This window comes from Prunus dulcis, chromosome 6, assembly GCF_902201215.1.
Source record: "Prunus dulcis chromosome 6, ALMONDv2, whole genome shotgun sequence".
Taxonomy (NCBI): domain Eukaryota; kingdom Viridiplantae; phylum Streptophyta; class Magnoliopsida; order Rosales; family Rosaceae; genus Prunus; species Prunus dulcis.
In genome coordinates this window covers 27,267,685-27,286,902 of record NC_047655.1, presented here as the reverse complement: position 1 = coordinate 27,286,902, position 19,218 = coordinate 27,267,685, and the positions used below count along the sequence as shown (strand labels likewise).

At 37.1% G+C, this 19,218-nt stretch overlaps 4 protein-coding genes across 9 annotated transcripts; all 4 read left to right on the top strand.

Moving 5' to 3' along the window:
• The first annotated feature begins 1,936 nt into the window (after positions 1-1,936).
• Positions 1,937-7,640, top strand: LOC117631497 (cell cycle checkpoint control protein RAD9A). Of its 4 annotated transcripts, none has more exons than XR_004586331.1 (10): positions 1,937-2,110; positions 2,593-2,712; positions 2,791-2,899; positions 3,200-3,451; positions 3,526-3,638; positions 3,920-3,984; positions 4,533-4,783; positions 4,863-5,036; positions 5,119-5,311; positions 7,588-7,640. XR_004586331.1 is itself a non-coding variant. In XM_034364696.1 (10 exons), the coding sequence occupies exons 1-9, from the start codon at positions 2,006-2,008 to the stop codon at positions 5,259-5,261; spliced, it is 1,332 nt and encodes a 443-aa protein (XP_034220587.1). In that variant the 5' UTR covers positions 1,937-2,005; the 3' UTR covers positions 5,262-5,281; positions 6,090-6,491. The 4 variants fall into 4 exon arrangements, 2 of the variants coding, with proteins under 2 accessions (XP_034220587.1, XP_034220588.1); XR_004586330.1 differs by lacking the exon at positions 7,588-7,640 and adding an exon at positions 6,090-6,491; XM_034364696.1 differs by lacking the exon at positions 7,588-7,640 and adding an exon at positions 6,090-6,491 and having other exon boundaries at positions 5,119-5,281.
• Positions 7,641-8,203: 563 nt separating this feature from the next.
• On the top strand, positions 8,204-9,073 carry LOC117631504 (rapid alkalinization factor). The gene has a single exon (XM_034364707.1). It carries the CDS (start codon positions 8,508-8,510, stop codon positions 8,871-8,873), a length of 366 nt encoding a protein of 121 aa, XP_034220598.1. The 5' UTR covers positions 8,204-8,507; the 3' UTR covers positions 8,874-9,073.
• Positions 9,074-12,429: 3,356 nt separating this feature from the next.
• Positions 12,430-14,302, top strand: LOC117632415 (REF/SRPP-like protein At3g05500). Its single transcript, XM_034365877.1, has 3 exons — positions 12,430-12,778; positions 13,033-13,257; positions 13,564-14,302. The coding sequence occupies exons 1-3, from the start codon at positions 12,737-12,739 to the stop codon at positions 14,047-14,049; spliced, it is 753 nt and encodes a 250-aa protein (XP_034221768.1). The 5' UTR covers positions 12,430-12,736; the 3' UTR covers positions 14,050-14,302.
• A 505-nt stretch (positions 14,303-14,807) lies between these two features.
• Positions 14,808-19,026, top strand: LOC117631928 (ATP-dependent Clp protease proteolytic subunit-related protein 3, chloroplastic). 3 transcript variants are annotated; one of them, XM_034365268.1, is made up of 10 exons: positions 14,808-15,366; positions 15,842-15,943; positions 16,230-16,352; positions 16,470-16,529; positions 16,953-17,049; positions 17,127-17,200; positions 17,520-17,573; positions 17,659-17,742; positions 17,822-17,946; positions 18,517-19,026. In XM_034365268.1, exons 1-9 carry the CDS (start codon positions 15,082-15,084, stop codon positions 17,921-17,923), a joined length of 981 nt encoding a protein of 326 aa, XP_034221159.1. In that variant the 5' UTR covers positions 14,808-15,081; the 3' UTR covers positions 17,924-17,946; positions 18,517-19,026. The 3 variants fall into 3 exon arrangements, with proteins under 3 accessions (XP_034221159.1, XP_034221160.1, XP_034221161.1); XM_034365269.1 differs by having other exon boundaries at positions 14,866-15,366; positions 18,650-18,899; XM_034365270.1 differs by lacking the exon at positions 18,517-19,026 and adding an exon at positions 18,038-18,452 and having other exon boundaries at positions 14,866-15,366.
• The last annotated feature ends 192 nt before the right edge of the window (positions 19,027-19,218 follow it).

Below are 19,218 nucleotides of genomic sequence, written 5' to 3'. Positions count from 1 at the left end.
TAGCTCAGTTCACAAGGACCAAGATGGCAGATCTCCCATTACACACCATACTATTTCTCAATACTGAAGAGCAACTCAGTTTCTGCAGAACAAAAGGAAAGATCAGATTTTTAGTGCCCATGAGGAAAGTTGCTTTGAATTATTGAAAAACTGAGTTGGCTTGGCTCTGCGTGCTTGTGTTCATTGGGAGGGGATTTGAAAAGAGAATCAATGGTTAAAACAATAAATTATGACTTAATTATTTTATGGGGAGCCTAATTATGTTGGTAATGACCACAATCATAGCAAATACAGTGATGCAAGCATCCGAAGATATGATGTCTGATTTGGGATTTAGCAATGCCTAATTAGGAGCTACTTAGCTTTTGTGTTCTAGGAAAGATATGCATGCATACATAATTACATACACAAATACATGTGCCTAAAAGATAATTTTTTAACTAAAGGCTAAGGGTTGTGTCTCTCTCATGGGGAACTATGTCCCATAAACATTGCATATACTATGGAATTGAGCCACATGCTAAGTTGGTTAAAGTGAAAGTGTAGTTAGTTATGAACTTAGCCCAAAATTATAAAATATATATATGAAAAGTTGAAATAAGCAAGTTCATAGATTATTTAAAATGTATAACTTTTAAAGGGGCAAAGTGCGACTTGACCATAATTTCGAAGAGCATTACGGTAAATAAGTCTTGATAATATTCTTGCCCTTGTTGACTGTTGAGCATGTGAGGCAACTGGTTTTAAAGAGATCCTACCTATCCGTTGTTTACGTAAGCTGTATAAGCCCGAATATGCAGAAGCATCTGCTTGACAGCCACGAGCTAACTGAGCTTTTAAGCACTTTACACAAGCTCTTTTCCCAGATTGATTTGGCAGTCTAATTACATATCTCCTGCTGTTTAAGTGAATAATGATTATTGTAACTTGCTAACTTAGACTGATAATCAAATCACATGCTTTTTTACCTTCAAATAAAGGGGAAAAAAGGGATTGTTTGGTCTAATAACACAATTTCAGGCAGTAAATTTCCCTAAACAAAAAGTTAAGGTCCCTTGACAGAAAAGAAAAATTAATAGTCGAGAATGCTAGTTTCTTCAGTGTAGGCAGAGGTAAAGCAACCTTCAGACCAAAGCTATGGACCACTGAGGAGTTGACAACAAGCCCCACTGTTACACAAAGGGTCAGAATGAAATGACTGAAAAAAAAAGAACATCAAAAGGGTCAAATTGCTTCTCAGATCCAAGTCTCCAAATGTACGACATCATCATTGCTGCCTGAAATTACTGCATTAACTCATCAATCACACAATTATCCATGACACAACTAGTTTCGAAAGCAAATGATTCATTTGGTTTATCAGTTTCCTTTCTTTTGCTAATCAAAATTTGGTTTTGTACCTATAAGTGTGGTTTGGTAGTTCGATTTGAAATTGATTGAAGGTGAATTCAAGACAATTTTTATGAGCCTCACATATCTAAACAAAACTTATAAACACAATACATTGGACTATTGTTCGATCTACTAAAAGTTTACCAAACAACGCTCAAATCAATAGTCCAATTTAATTGAAATGGTCAAGTTCAAACCGAGTGATCAAATGATGTCCATTGTTCTTTTGTTTACTTGTGGGCAAAATCCACTAAATCTAAACCCCTCAGGGCTAGCAAGAGTCGACCCTGAGCCAGGGTATACGATGCGACCGCCTTGGGCCTAAAACAGCAATAATTTTTTTGGCATTGTAGTGCTGATGGATTCTTCTTTGGGCTTTTCCCACTTTATCCCTGCTATGGGCTGCTAACAAATTCTAATTTCATACAAAAACATCGAAATAAAGCAACGTTGTGTAAGTGGGCCTATAAATCCCAGCCCAATCCAAACGGTACAAAAAGCCTGATATTTTGTCCAAGCTGAGTTCATATTCCCGCCAGCGCCAAGTTAGAGTGCCCGCGACGCTTTTTCGTCTTGAGTGAGAGTGAGGAAGGGAGAGAGAGAGAGTCGGGCTATGGAATTTAGTGTGAGCGGGAACGCCCTGAAGACCTTCGCTCGCTCTATCACGTGCCTCGCACGCGTCGGAAACGAGCTCGCCATCCAAGCTTCGTCTTCTCAGGTTCACCAACTTTCCTTTCACTTTCCCTCATTCCAAACACTCCATATGGTCTTTACTAATTCCCGCTCCACGCTTATAATTCGTACTTCTTTTTTGGTCGTTCGATTTTCCTCCGAGAAAACTGATAGATTAATTATTTGGTTTTTTATCAATTTATTGCGTCATTGCGGCGTTCAATTTGATCGCAGTTATTTGACATTTTATTATTGTAATTATGATGCCTGATGGTAGAATCATTTTTACTTTTCGTTAAGTATAGATCTCTGGCGTATGATTAGTAATTTATATTTTGAAAAATTTACTGTCTGTAGGTGATAAATGTTTAGGGTTTTGCTTATGCATTTTTAGGGTTTTGGAAGAGCATGCGTGGCAGCTGTAAGAATATTGGGTGCACATAATCGGATATTGCAATGCAACAAATGAGTTACTAATCATTTGTTATCACGACAGATGCTAAAGATTTTGTCCCCCTATCTATGCAGCTTGCTTTGCACACTCTCAATTCGTCACGGTCTGCCTATCACTCAAGTACATTTAAGCCTGAATTCTTTGATGTCTATACTATATCTTGTAACCAGGTGCAATGTAGTGTGCTTTTGAAGGTAAGGCGTCGTGGTTCACCAGAATTGCTTTCTTTAGGCTTGCATACCATGGTAATCTTACTGACTTAGTCTGTTCAGGCGGTTTGTTCTGTGCTTAGGACACCTTTAGCAAGTATAGATCATTTGAGCATACGATTGCCCGATCCCAATGCATCCAAAATGCAATGGACTTTAGAATGCTACAGCGGTAAATATCCTTTTTCAAATCTTATCTGTTTATTCTTTATGCAAAATGGCACATGCATAATTTGTTATGACCAGAATTCAGTCTAACATTTTGTTTGCTGAGTTCACCACTATACACACAATCAGGATCAGGCTTCTGGAACTGTAATTTGAGCACGCTGATAGAATATGGATTGCCTAGGATTTTGTTGTTTAGCACACTATACAACTACATTATGCAGCTTTCCTTATCATATGATCTTCCTTTTATTATATATTGTTTGATTGCCAAGGTTTTAAACTTCATACTGACATTTTGCAGGTATGAAGAAATCCTATTGGATTATTTGCAATGTTGAACCAGACATACAACATCTATCTCTTGATAGGAGAAGATTCCCAAGCAGCTTAGTTGTGAGACCTCGAGATCTAAACAGATTGCTTGCTAATTTTCAGTCATCGCTTCAGGAGATTACCATCATAGCAACAGAACCCACTTCCGTGCCTTCTGATGTGGCAAGTGAAATTGGAGGAAAAGCTGTCGAACTTAGAAGTTATATTGACCCGACGAAAGGTAATAAAGGTTTTGCTTCTCATTTCTGAAATTATTACAAGCAGGATGTTTACGCTTGAATTTTCCAACGACAGACAGCGACTCATCACTGCATACTCAACTATGGATAGACCCTGCAGAGGAGTTTGTGCAGTATACCCACACGGGAGACCCCATAGATGTGACGTTTGGTGTGAAGGAGTTGAAGGTTAGTAAATTCAATCCTCGGGACCTGATTATATTTGAATGTGTTACATTGCCAAAAGCATTGTCCCAGTGACAAGCCTCTGCATTTAAACAGACATAACATCCAGCTAATTATTGTTGTTATCATCACAATAATTTTCATTGGTTGATGCTTTGTAGTAAAGTGTACAAACCTCATAGTCTATTTCCTTTTTCACTGGATGCTTCACATTCTTTTTCTAGAGCTAAATCCTAGGTGCTCTAATTTGTTGTTACATCTGTCTTTTTTCCAATTTATTTCAGGCATTCCTTTCCTTCTGTGAGGGCTGTGAAGTTGACATTCACTTGTATTTTGAGAAAGCCGGAGAGTAAGATATATCTAAGTTCTTCTTATTTTGTTTATCTTCCCTTTGCATTCTTTTTTCTCTGCATCCTATGACGAGTTTCGAGATTCAAGCTAATATGCATGCTATAAGCTGACCATGGTCGATATCAGTCAGAAATTGGAGTAGGTGCCCACATAACTTTCTGTGACATTGTCAACATCACACACCCATACTTCACACTCCCAGTTCATCTTTTATTTGCTGATATGACACGAGAGTGGTCAACTCATGACCATCTCAATATGTTTGGATTGATCATGCCAAATACTTAAGATAGTTTATAGTATTCCATTTCTCATCTTCTTTCGGATTAGAGTTTGAAATTATTGTGAGTTTTCTCCAGTAAGATATAAATGAATCTTAGGATCAGTTTAATCAATTGTCTTCACAGTATGTTCAACTCTGTAGAGGCAACCATAGTGATTATCTAGTGTTGTAAATTTCAGACTTTGCTAGAAATTGTGGGTGGAAGTTTTATATTAACCCAAATGTAACTTAAAGATTGGTTAATCATATGTTTGGGAAAGCAGGCCTATTCTAATGGCACCCAAGTTCGGTCTAGATGATGGGTCCACTTCAAATTTTGATGCTACACTTGTACTTGCAACCATGCTAGTGTCGCAGCTCCATGAAAGCAATACCTCAGAACCTCCACAAGCAGCTACTGCAATGCACATTCAGGAAGATCATGGGACAGGGTCAGAACCAGGACGAGAAAGGTGTGGAACAAATGTTTCGGAGCATCCATCTGATCACACCAGAATTTGGTCTGATCTTTCAGGTAACCATTTTCGTCAATATCTTAAGAAAGTGACAAGATGTTGTGCTTCTATTTTCTTTAACTTTTTTTGTGTGTGCAGGAAGTGGTGCAAGAAGTGGCAGTGGTGCCGAAGCAGGACAGGCTCAAGGGGAAAGAAATTTGAGTGCTAATGGACAGAGAGAAATTCAAAGGATGAGCACAATGCATATTTCAAATCCTGCATGTGTTAGGGAAAATGAACCTGTGCAGGAGGATCATGTGGAAGAACCTCGAGGTTTGTAAGAGGGTAGTTAGGTCAATCTTGCTCATTTGATACAAATGTAGTAACTTAAGCTTGTGCATTTTGTTGCTTCCAGATAGGTCACAAATTAACGGTGATGGCTTTTCACAACGTCATCCTAGCAACTGGATAGATGCAGATGAGGATGATAGTGATGAGGATGGAGAGGAGAATGAACTCTGTATTCCTTCAACACCACCATACTACGAAGAACATTAGGATTATTTGCTGTAGTAAAGGTTTGCTGGATTTCTTCTCTTTCTTATGTTGTAAGTCCATCTTTCTCCTCTAGTAACATGCTTTATTTTTAATTTCTTTTTTGTCAAGTCGATGTTTTGATTTTACATAAAAGCAATTTATGACAAAGGGGTATACATTATGCAAGTATTTAAATAGAATTAAGTCCTCAACAACATTTTAGTTGGAGAGTTGGGTCATATAATTAAGTCCTCCACAACATTAAGACCTGGGTTATTGGATCAAAAACGGTGAAATTGTGTCATAATTTATATGCACCAAAATGTGAAACGATTCTTGGTGTTGAAGTAGCCAAACTCGTAAGAGTTAGGTCATATAATTGGTGGGGTTGGATCAAGAATTCACATGCACTACGATCCATCACTATCATGCAGCAGCAGTTATAGGACCCCACCTTTACTGTTTCAAATATTGCCATAAATGTGAAGCAGAACTTAGTGTTGATTTTGCATTGCCTCTCTTTTGCAGTGAATTTCTGTCTGTCTTAAGATAGGTTTTTCTTTTCCCTTTTTCTTTTCCCGTAGGACTGGTAAGAAAAACAGCAGGAAAAACTCAATCGTAGTGAAGTCCTGCGTTTTCTCACTGTAATTGTCAGTTTTTTTTGTTGAAATATCCAATGGGAATGCCAATTAGGAATTTGATGCTTTGAATTGAAACGATAGGAAAGAAAGACTCAACAAAGTGAGGCTTCTCTGGATTTGCTTATTTATTCAATAGCTTAAGGCTACATAAGTTAAAAACTATAAAATCCCTCAATTTGTCGATATTTGAAATCTTAAAAATCTGCAGGTGGGACCCATTAGCACGTAGGTATCTCCAGCAGTTGAGCTATTTGTGGTTTTTCTCGTTAATGTCAGCATGATCCCTGAACATAGCTTACATGCCAGGATGTCATCAACCTTTGTATTATTTTCTCATTTATTCTAATTTTTTTGTTGTTGATCTTTTGGTATGGTTGGAATAGTTCAGACTGGTTGTGGGTTTCTTTTTCTTATGTGCTTTTCAACACCTGGAGCTTTGCAACATACCAAAATACAGTTGCTGGGCCTGTGTGGGAATTCAGATACTTGAGGGTATTTCTGTCCATATGTGAGAGAATGTCCCTTCCTTGTCCATAACATTAAACATTGATGTTGTAGATGTGAATTAGGTCATTTAGTTATAACCATGAGTCTGCGCATTTGCCCTCAAGTTTGAGCCCCCATTTTTTCAAAATAGATTAATTTAGAGTAGTTTAAATTAGTGATTGTATAAGACAAGAATCATAAATTGATGTTCACTCCAAAAATATAATGATGAGGGAGGATTCATGTGGAAAAGAGAGATTATGATTAAAAATGGCATAAATAATTTCCTTTTTTAAAAGAGCGTAATATAATAGTCTCCTGTGGAAAATAAAATAGAAAGATTTGTTTTGGGAAGGCTTGTTAAGCACCAGCTGGCTTGAGGAGAACTGAGGAGTTGAGTTGGTGTTGGAACGCGCAAACACCGTCCTAGCGATCTGTGCGGGGCCACCATCTATTTAACGGCTACGGCACGTAGCCGCTCATTTTTTCCTCCTGGCTAACGCCGCTTACATAGCCTATAATTTAAACCTGAGGAATGCTAGCCGTTATTCCTTTCAAATGCCACAGCTAGCTATCTATCTATCTGTGATGAAAGGAAAAGCGCGGGTATTGAATTGAAAACAAAAGGGAAAGAATCAAATTCACATACCTTTCTTGAACAGGTATGTTGGGTTTGGTTTGGGAGTCTAAAGAAAGACAACAATGCATAACTATTTTAACTTTATTTTGAACAAATACAATCTTTACTAGTAATGAGGGTTTTCGTGAAAAGGAATAGTGGGATATTAGATTGTCTTCTTTGCTAAATTAAACAAACCGAAGAAAGTGTTTAGATGAAGGGTTTTCTTTTTTTATATTTATCATACAGGAATGTTATGGCACCATTATTCCGCATGTGATCACATATATTTTTATAAATCAGAAACTTAATTATTTTTTTGTTCTTTATACAAGCGGTAGTTGGATATGTAAATTCGACATCGAAATCACTAAGTTACAAACTCCTAATGATTCTTTTTCTATAAATTAAGGGACTCTTATGTTGTTATAACTTGTAACTTAGCTTTCACCTAACAAATGTCAATGAGATACGCATTAAGAAAATGTATACCAAATCCTTTCTACGTGCTTCCAACTCAATATTTTTTTTCTTCTTTTCTTTGTGATGATGGAAGGATTCAACTCAGCTTCAAATATGCTTATTCTATATGTTTTTGCAGACGTATACATTAGATTGGCAAATCAGTAGATTTTAATGGACGAGAAAACAAAACAGAGTAAAATGAGGACGGTTATGTTGAAAACAGAGACAAAGGGCAGGGGGCATAATTTTGATTATGGAGACTTATTATTTGATTATGGAGATTATTAAAGAAATGATAAATAAAGAAACAGCAGGTAGGAATAGGATGATAGGAAGGAGAAAACGTGTTTCGGTTAACGATTCTTGGATGGACTTGGCCACTTGGGATAGGTGTAAACCCTAGATGCCGTCTTCCCTCTTCCTTATTCTATTTTAATGCAACTCCCCCTCTCCTCTCTCTCCTCTCTGTAATCTCCATTTCTAGAGAGAGAAGCTCAACCAGTCAACTATATATTGCATTCCTAATAGTAGTATGGATTCTGAATGTGGACATTATTTTACTTCTAATTTACTAAGTCTGCCATTGGCATTATGAATTTGGTGGCATTTCCAACTCCTCAAAATACAAAATACAAAAACCAACCTAAAATAATAATAAGTTGAATTAGCATTTGTTATATAATAAAATTCACGGAAACAATTATTATATTCTTATTATTAAGGTCTTTGTAAATGGTAGTGTGGTACAACTAATATGTAGAAACAATCAATGGGCAGCATTGTAAATAACAGCTAATACCAATGTCATTTCATGACATCAGGCCGTTTATAAGTCCTTTAAGTAACTGAGGTTTAGTTCTTGTCTAGTTGGCTTCGTCGCTCTCTCTCTCCATTGGCTCACTGGTAAAGAGAAACAAAAAACACAGAGCAAGAAAATTAAAATACAAACACCAAAGAGAAAGCAAATAAAGAAGCCTCAAGCAATAAGAAAAGAAAGCAGCAAGTTTTACAGAAAACAAAGAAATAGTGATACATTGAGCTTCTTATTGGGAAACAATGGCTAGGCTATGCTGTGTCTCATTCCTCCTCCTGATCTGCGCCTCAATCTTGTTGATGGGTTCATCATCTTCTGTTATAGCAAGTGGGGACCACCACCAGAACCTTTCATGGATGCCCACCAACAACTCAGCCTGCAAGGGCTCCATAGCAGAGTGCTTGGCTGCAGCGGATGAGGAGTTTGACTTGGACTCTGAGATCAACCGGCGCATCTTAGCCACCAGCAAGTACATCAGCTACGGTGCGATGCAGAGGAACACTGTCCCTTGCTCTAGGCGTGGCGCCTCCTACTACAATTGCCAGCCCGGAGCTCAGTCCAATCCCTACAGCCGCGGCTGCAGCGCCATCACAAGGTGCAGGAGTTAATTTTTATTTTTTGTTTCTTTGTTTTTTATTTTTGTTCATTTGAAATGGGTTCGATTGTTATACATGAACAAAGGGAGAGAGAGATGGTTTGGGGGTGGTGTGTCATTGTTGTTATTATTAATGGAAATGTTGATGATGTTATAAAATCATATTTGAATGTCTCTGTAAAACATTAATAATTGCTATTCGTTTTCTTCATAGTTTTGAGCTTCTGCCTGTTTTGAATGAACCAGAAAAAAAAAAGAGCTGATCACTGATGGGGTGCTCTGTTTCCCTTTCTTTTTTCCCCCATTGATCTATTTCTTTTTGGAAGAAAGATCTGTGCTCCACAATTCAAGACCTAACTAGTTGTGTAGAATGAATTACATTGAAGTTATCAAAATTTTCTATCTTTTTTCTTCTTGAATTGATGTATATTTTGGCCATATCAATGTCTCTACAGAATTGATTCCATGTGATGGATTATATTGGCCATGAAAGTTAGCATCTTTTGGGGACTTGTGTTTGCTGTGTTGTGTTGTGTTGTTAGTTATGGAAAAACCCTCTTTACAATTTGATTGCTGCCTTCCTTCTCCTTTTGTCTCAAAGGAGAAAAAGGCAGCCAGAGAGTTGGTAGAATGGGACGACATAAATAAAGCCAGGGGAAAAGTAACAAGAGAAGAAAGAGGAATTGTTGAGTTGTAATGACAATAAACATGTAGTTTGCAAAAGGGGGAAAAGGACAATTTAAAGATAAATTCTATCAAATGTTGGAATTTTTTTTATTATTCTCTGTTTGCCTTTGGCCTTTTGACTCAAAATTGGTTTTCTGCAGTATGAATATCTTGATTTTATTCATATTGGCTTTTCTTTTGCTTTGAAGTTCTTTGCTTTAAAGTGGGGTAGTAGGGCAAATGATGTTGATGCAAGAGGGACAAATAAATTGGTGCCTTTATTTTTGGCCAAAATTTGAATGGACAAACACGGGATTAGTCAAGTTGGCTATAGCAGACGAATGTGCTCCTCATTTTGCACTCGATTTTGAGTCTCCCTTCCTCGTAGTTTAGTTCTAATTAAAGTCGAATATCACTTGTATCAAAATAAAATAAAAATTTTGAATGACATAGAATAGATGGGTATAAATGCAAATGCAAGAAGGACAAATAAGTTTATTTCTCCTTGCATTTGGTAAATGTTAAACCTAGTGTAAGGTTTAAGGTTGTATTTAAACTTGGACAGAGTAGATTTTGTACTTGAAAGTGAGGATGGAGATATGTTTGGTTTGGAGAGTGAATTTTAGCTCTTGGTGAAGTACAGTGTCTATAAATTTGTCCTACCAGAGTCATAAAAATGGTCATAATTGCACCTATCTTAAAGTCTTCCATGTGAAGTGTATGAAAGCAACTGCAAAAATGCTTAATGGGAATGAGAGAGAGCTATATCAGCAGCAAAAGATGATCCTCATGATTTGAATTCTCCTCTTTAAGTTTTAGAGTAGGTGTGTGTTGGGTTTGTTTGTTAAATACTTAGGTCCACAGATCAAAATTTAAAGCTATTTGTGGTCCCCTTTGCCAAACAAAAGTTGAGCAAAAAAGACCCCTCTAAGATCTCTTTCATCACAGAGGCTGCTGGTATCTTTTTTCTTCCATTATTGAAGCTTCGAATCTCTTAGGTAAACTTTTGGTACACTTCACCTGTTCACAGATGGGGAAAAAAAGAGTAGATTCTTTTAGGACATATGGATGAAAATGCTAAGAACAAGTCTCCACCTCACACCGACATTGGAACCGGAACTATTCAACCGGTATGGTTCGGTTCAGTTTTAATGAAAAAGATTTATAAAATCGGCCGGTTCAGTTTAAACTGATTCCAATGCGGATTCTTATTTTTCCGGTTTCAGATATGATATTTTTTATTTATATATATATTTCAAATTATTATTATTTTTACAAATTCTAACTAAAATTTATTTTTTGGGCTAAAAAATTCACAAATGATCTAATTTCATGCAAAGAGAGATAATTGGGCATAGAAAAGAAAGATGCTTTGAAGTTGGCTTGGGGAAATATTAGTTATGGGATTATAAATTTAACATTTGACTTAAATAATTTTTTTTAAATAAATTTTTTTGCAGCCGGTCTAGTTTGGTAATGTGTGAAAATGGTAGTGGAATTGGTTTGAATTGGTTCGATCCGATTTGATGCCGATTTATTGAATTTTTATTCAACATGATTTTTTTTCCGATTTTTTCTATTCGAAGTTGCTCGGTTTTCCTATCTCGACACCCACCCTTAATTTTCTGTGAGTCTGTGACTGGGATTTTCATCATCTATGAAATTGAGTTTGGTGGAAATTTATATTGGAAACAATTCTTGGTAGGTAAAGCAACTCCAGATTAAGCTGCTCTTATGTTTCTGTGGCTTCAATCTTTAAAGTGGACAACTTTACATAAATTATGTTTGATCAAATTTTATAATATTGCAACCACTTCAACTCAGAAGATTCCCACAACCTTTTTTTTTTTGGGATGCCAGATGGTGTTCAACTATTTCAATGTATTTAATGTTTCAGAAACTAAAAACCTCAAATGTTTTTGTTTTTCTTTAATCAACAAATCAAAACCTGATATTTGAACCACCACCTGGCTTGAAAACTTACGATCCTATTCGTGATTGCTCTGTAACAACATTTATTGATTTTCTCTAGTTTTTAAGTAAGTGGTGGTGGATGCATTCAAAGCCTTCTGACTCCCATTGAATTGAATATTCATGTCCATCTTGTTATTGTGCCTACAAACTACGCTCCATAAATTGGAACCAAAAAAGAATTGAATCAAAGTTACATTACATCCCATTAGGAAGACATTAGGGGTCCGGCGTGACAAGAAAATTGTCATCCTCGCTATCTACTTATCTTGCTTTTGCTCTCAGTTATTACTTCCAATTCTATTGACGTTCCACTTTAGTGGCATTTAGTCTTCATTTTGTTGGACGAAATTAAAGTTTATATGTTATAGACGACAATTATTAAATAATAAACTTTATATAAAAAAATCTTGGATAATGAGTTTGTAACTCAAGTGATTAAGAGTATTGTCGGATCTCCCTCTCTCAATATCGTCTATATTAAAAATAAAAATAAAACATTCTCAAACTCGTATAAAAGGTGCAATACTTGGGCTTCATTATATGAAAAGTATGCAAGAATTCTATAGTGATGGTCTTATATATGATCCTTAAGTGAGGCTTTCTCTCTTAACTATTAGATTAATTTAGTTAGCCGTTAAATTAAATTAATTAGCATGATCTAACGATTAAAAAATAAGACCTCACCTAATGACTCGAAAACTATGATGCCAAACGACTAACTCATTTTCCGTTGGGCCAAGAGAGTCAACAACCAGGGCCTAGTTTATTCCTCAACCGTGGGAAATAAGAAATACCCTAAATTCATGCCAGCATGATCCAGTGGGCCATTTACGTAGGACCCAAGAACCTTCTCGAACTGTACCCCCCACCGCCAAAAAGGTCCAAAACGTCATTCTCGTTTCCATTAACCCATTTACATTGGAAAGCTAGTAAAGCTTTCACGGTGTTAGTTTTTACGTTCACCGAACTCGGCGAGTAATCAACGGCGCAACGTAGACGGACTTCATCCTCGCCAAGCGAACAAACTTTTAGTTTTAACGCGGACTTCCCGGTTGGTTCGCTTCGCTGAAACAAATCCCACCGCCCAATTTCTTAAGCGCTAAGTATATATTCAGAGGCTCCTTTCGGGTTTTCTACTATAAAACCTTCGTCTTCCTCCTCTAACCTCCAACACAGTTACAGCAAACAATCATTAGCCGAGATTTTAAATTCCCGAACCAGAAAGAAAAGTTGATTATGGCCCAGGAAGATTTGAGCGTGCAGGTGCAACAACAGATGGTATGGACCATAAACCCGCCTTTTCTTTTTTCTTATTATGTTATTGATTTGTTTATTCTTTTTAATTGACATTGGCACTGTTTGGTTGCCGAGAAAATTTGGTTTTCACAATATAATGGGATTTTAAGAAATACCCAAGTTATGTAACTTTCCCACTTTGTTATTTTTATAAATTTCTTTTCAGATGAACAAGGAATCAGCTTTCATGGGTGTTGTTAGCTCATATTTATTTAAGTGTTTTTGTAATTGTTTAGGCTGAGGAGGAGGAACAGAGGCTCAAGTACCTGGAATTTGTTCAAGTGGCTGCAGCTCATGCCGCGGTTTGCTTCTTAAATCTGTACGGATTTGCCAAGGAAAGGTCTGGTCCTTTGAAGCCTGGAGTTGAATCCGTGGAGGGAACTGTGAAGAACGTTGTTGGACCTGTCTATAACAAGTACCATGATGTCCCTGCTCACCTCCTCACCTTCGTGGATCGCAAGGTACCTAACAAATTTCATGCTCTTATGCTATTTGGTTTATTGTGCATACGCAGCACATCGATTATGTTTTAGAGTCAACCAATCTTCAATTTATAGTTGGTCCATTGCATCCAACTTCAATTGCACAAATTTGATTACGGCATTCGGGTTTTGTTCCTTGATAGGATGTATGCTTGCAAGTTGCATCTATTTTCGATTTCATAATTAGCTTGGTTAATTTGGTTTTTATATTTTGATGGAGTGAAGCTTCTTTGTTTTCAATGTGCAAGTGGTAAAACTCTAAAATTTGTATTGGAACATGTTCAGGTTGACCAATCTGTGACCAAGCTGGACAGTCGTATGCCGCCGGTGTTTAAGCAGGCTTCATTCAAAGCCTTATCAGCTGCTCAAAAAGCCCCAGAGGCGGCTCGAGCGGTTGCCTCTGAGGTTAAGCGTGCTGGGGTTGTAGACACTGCCTCAAGCTATGCTAAATCTGTCTACACCAAGTGTGAACCCGCAGCTAAAGATCTGTATGCTAAGTATGAACCAAAAGCTGAGCAATGTGCCGTCTCTGCGTGGCGAAAGGTGAACCAAGTCCTCCCAAAGGTGGCTGAGGTTGTTGTACCAACTGCAGCATATTGCTCTGAAAAGTACAACCAGACTGTACAGCACACTGCAGAGAAGGGGTACAGGGTCTCCTCCTATATGCCTCTGGTTCCCACTGAGAAAATTGCCAAGGTTTTTGCAGGGAAGGTGCCTGAAGCAGAGCCTTTGGTTGCAAGTCATGGTGAAGTTGATGTTGCCCTTCATTGATGGGTCTTCAGTGTTGGATTTTGTTTTGCCTTGGGTTTTGTGATGTTATGGTATTAAACTAAAAAAACAGATAGAGGCATGGTTGTTGATTGTTTTTCAAAAGGTTATATATATATATATATATATATATATATATATATATATAATATTCTAATGTTTATTTATTTTTATACTTGTCTGTTTGTGATTTAGAAAAGATGAATGTAAATTGAAACATTATGCAGTTAAATATATTGTAGCTTCCGGAGTCCAATTGCCAAATTATATGTCAATATACAGAGATTATTCCCAAATACGCAATTAATTTTTTTTTTTTTGTTTGTGGTGATTGTGCAGAAACAAACATGCTTCATGAATCATTCCCTTCTTAAAACTTAAAACTTATTCTAATGAAAAAAATTCACTTGATAGTTAATTGATACATCAACAAGGTTGTCTCTAATTAAAAATAACGTGGATTTCCCTCCCCATGACGCCCAGCAAGATAGAACTTCAGTGGGGTTTCTTTGCTCCAGTATAACAACAACAAAAAAAATTTAGAGGGACTTTGGAAAAGACTAAAGGAGAGAAATTTTTTAAAAAAAAGCCAAAATGGACAAAATTATTCTTATTTATTTTTGGATTTCCTACAGAATCCTTTACATTTGCATGTCTTTGATTTGAAAATTGTGAAATTTTTTTGTCTTTTTTAAAAAAACTTTAGCTTTTCTTAAAAGTGAAAGTTTTTTTTTTTTTGACTAAAACTTAAACATACGTCAAAATGGTATATGAGGTGCTTATGATGCCAAGTCCTTTTGCTTTCTGGGCCAAAATTGACAATATCTTGTGGGCTCTAAAAGGGCTCAACAGTCAAACAGAACGACATCCCCAAATTTCTTCCGCACCAAATAGCATCAAAATTCCCAGCCGAAGCTTTCAAGGCCTTCCTTCAACTTCAACGAACCAAATAGCATCAGAGCATCACTTCAATTTCTCTTTCAGTTTCCGCAGAGAAAACCCAGAAGTGTCACAAAGTCTCACCGATAAATTCAAATGGCCACTAGTTTGCATTTACCAATCTCAATAGCAGCGACTTCTTCATCGTCACTTAGAGCCAGAAATACTCGAAAGTTCGCAGCTTTTTGTTCCATTAACGCGAAAGCAAACGTCAAAATTCCCATTCCTCCAATAAACCCTAAGGACCCGTTTCTTTCAAGGCTCAGTTCAGTGGCTGCCAATTCACCCGAAACTTTACTGAACCGACCTGTTCAAAATTCTGACTCTCTTCCGTACTTGGATTTGTTTGATGAACCTAAGCTCATGGCCACACCTGCCCAAGTATGTCCCTCTCTCTCTCTCTCTCTCTCTCTCTCTCTCTCTCTCTCTATGCTTACGTATAGGTAGTTTCTTTTTCTTTTTTTCTGAAGGATTGAAGCAAAGTTTTCTAGATTAATTTAATGGGTACTAGTGAAATTAGCGCCTGCTAGTTCTTTGTAGCGGAAAGAATCTTAATTTTGTATTGGTTAAGCTGGTTTTGTTCGAAATTTTAGCTATTCTAATAGGTCTTAATGGAAATAGTAGTGACTGGTAGGACTTTCTGGCTTCTTTCCATGGGAAATTAAACTTCTTGTTTTGGATAAAAAAAAATGGAGTGATGTTTCAAAATTTATTAAGACAGTCTGAATGTTTAGTAATTAAAGAAATTGATTTCCACGTTATCCTGGAACCCCGGTTAATCAAATTTCTTTTTGTTTGTTTCTATGACTCTTATTTGGTTAGTTGGTTAACTGATGATATTCTCTGCTTGAACTAGGTGGAAAGATCTGTTTCTTACAACGAGCATAGGCCAAGGAAACCACCTCCAGACTTGCCGTCATTGCTACTCCACGGGAGAATAGTTTATATTGGCATGCCTGTAAGTTCTTGACCCAATATTCATGTTGGTTGTAGATGCCATCTTCGGAAAGTAGCAAATCATGGTATCTTTTCATAGTTGGGGTGAAATTGAGAAGCCCAGAGCATGTCTTCAGTTCAGACTGTGCACCTTGAGTGTGTTCTCTGGTTACTTCAGAAGGGGAAATATGACTAAAATGATACGGGACTAATGCCGATATCCATTCCTAATAGGTTTTAGTCAGTCTTATTGTCACGTCGTTCTTGCATTTTTGTGAAAGCTGTTAAAAGTTGCTTTGATGTTTCAGTTAGTACCAGCAGTCACAGAGCTTGTTGTTGCGGAATTGATGTATCTGCAATGGATGGATCCTAAACAACCAATATATATTTATATCAATTCTACCGGAACCACTCGTGATGACGGTGAAACGGTAAGTCTGTTGTTTAATATCAAAATATGATGCATATGAAATGATCTCTCTCTCTCTCTCTCTCTCTCTCTCTCTCAAAATTATCTATTTTATGTATTTGAAATGCTTATTGCTCAGGTTGGCATGGAGTCAGAGGGTTTTGCTATCTATGATGCAATGATGCAGTTGAAAAATGAGGTGATTCATTTTAAGAATTGTTTCATTTCACATAGTTATTTGCTCTACTTGGTGGTGATGATGGTGTTAGTTTGCGTGGGTGTGGGTTTGGAGCTACATAGGGTGTTTCTAGATTAGCAATTGTGCTTAGGGATATGCATATGCATGTGGTGGCACCACATCAGTGCTGCGGATGTGTTGCTGTGATGCTAACGCTCGAAAATGGTCGTGAGGCAGTGACAATGGCAACTGTTGATTGGGTTTATAAATTCTATGAATTAGTATGTTCAGTTTTATATGCACTTGTATCAACTTCCCACACCCCAGAGGATATGTGCTAAGTGACCTGGGCACTGACTGAAAAGTAGGGGAATGATATGCATTTGGTAATGATATGAATATTCTACCTTTTATCTCATTACATAGTTGTTCTTGCTTATTCAGATACATACGGTTGCTGTTGGGGCTGCTATAGGTCAAGCATGTCTATTGCTTTCAGCAGGAACTAAGGGCAAACGATTCATGATGCCACATGCCAAAGGTATGATGCATTTGGCTTTTTCAGTTTGCAATCTCAGACCTTTAAAACTTTCGTAATTTCCTTCCATCCTGTTTCAGCTATGATCCAACAGCCTCGTGTGCCATCGTCTGGGCTGATGCCTGCTAGTGACGTTCTTATTCGTGCAAAAGAGGTGATCCCCTGTTTCATTGCTTTCCACCATTTTAATATGGTTAAAGACTGATTGTTTCAAATTCAATGTTATCCATTCCTTGTTCTAGTCCTAAACATGTATTTGTTCATCATGTCTTTATTTGTTTGGTCTCTGAACTTCTCTGGAGGAGTAAAAATAGAAAGGGTTTCATTCACATCAACATTTTCTGTTCAATATGCAATATAATGATAGACATTTACTGAGCTCTGGCTTAAGATTTCATTCATAAGGTGACAATCTTTTTTATTCAACTTCTGTGTGCATTTTGTGGAAATTTCAACATTGTCTAAATTTGCAGGTAATGACAAATAGGGACATTCTTATAAAGCTTCTGGCCAAGCACACAGGAAATGTAAGCTCTTTTTATAAGATTTAATCAGCAGCAGCATATGAGCAAAAAGTAAGGAACTTATCTTATCTTGTTATTTTTGTATTAGTCAGTAGAGGCTGTTACTAATGTGATGAGAAGACCATATTATATGGATTCTACAACTGCTAAAGAATTCGGGGTGATTGACAAGGTAAGTCCTTTTAGATTGTCTTATGTAGTTTGTTTCTTCAATTTTGTGGAAAATTGACTGGTGGGAACACTGCATGCAGATCCTTTGGCGTGGTCAAGAAAAGATAATGGCAGATGTAGCATCCCCTGAGGAATGGGACAAGAAAGCTGGTGTCAAAGTTGTAGATGAACTTAGTCTCTAGTGGGTGCAATGTTGTCATTATAGGTAAGTTAACCTTTTCTTCATTATGCAACAAGGGTGCTTCATGGGGTTTTTTCAAATGTGAAAATTATCATTTTGATTGGGCTTTGTGAAGGACTCAGCAAACTTAGCAATGGGGCAAGCTAGTCAATTCAGTTTTCATGGGGAAGAATGCAACTATAATAATAATTGCTTGAAAATTCATCAAATGATGCTGCAAATCTATATTCTATATAGTGGTCATGCAAAGGACAGAAATTTGTCTATTGTCTTCCTAGCCTTGAGCAAGACTTTCACACCTTGGCTTGATTTGATATTTCACTCTGTCAGCGTATGAGTGTTCGTGTGATCTGGGGGTATTTGCTACTTGAATAAAATGGCATGAACGACAAATGGGCTGTTGTTCTTGCACTTCAAATTGTTTCTGTAAGGGTTGATGGCTCAAGATTGGGCCTTAAAAATACCAGCAATGCATGGTTATACTAGAACGTTGCAAGATAGTGTGGCTATTTAGTTTTATTTTGGTTCGTGTATGTGGTGCAAGATCCTTTCAAGAACTAGGTTTCTGATTGGAATGCTTCTCTTGGTGTGTAGGAATTCTTACTTGGTTACTAAATGTAGAAGAAATTACATGATCGGTCACTTCTTGGGATTCTTTGGTTATTGGTTGAAGCATGAATGAATGTAAAGAGCGTCAAATCATCTTATGGGGAGAATATAATTGCAGGAATCTGAAGTGGCCTGTTTATGAGGAAGATTTGGATGGAAGAGATTGAATACTGATGCCAAATTGAATTGCCGCTGGAACAATCTGGAGGGTGCACAAACAAGAACGTTCGAAGGTTGCGAGGGGTCAGACTCTTTTTATGTCTTAATTGAAGTGCTATCGAATGTAATATTTTGGTAAAGTATTTGGGTTTACGGATGATGTTCATGCTTGAGGGTAACCAATCCTTAATAATATTTCGAATTCAACATGCATGGCATGCATGGTTTGCAAAGACTATTTAATGGGTCGCTTACCTGTGTAGCTGATGCATCTTCTTTGAAACAATTTATTGGTGAAGATGGCCATGGCGACCCAATTTTTGGGGGGGTTTTGTTTTTTGGTTTCTTTAATGTTGTCATTATTTATTTATAGGGAGGGTCGCAATTTGTCCCTCGAGGGTGGGCAACACAATGCTGTCAGCATTGTCTTGTAGATAAGATGTTTCTTTAAGCACTACTTGAGACATGACAATATATAAATTACAATTCAAAAAGATATCTATATGTACAAATGTGTATACATAAATA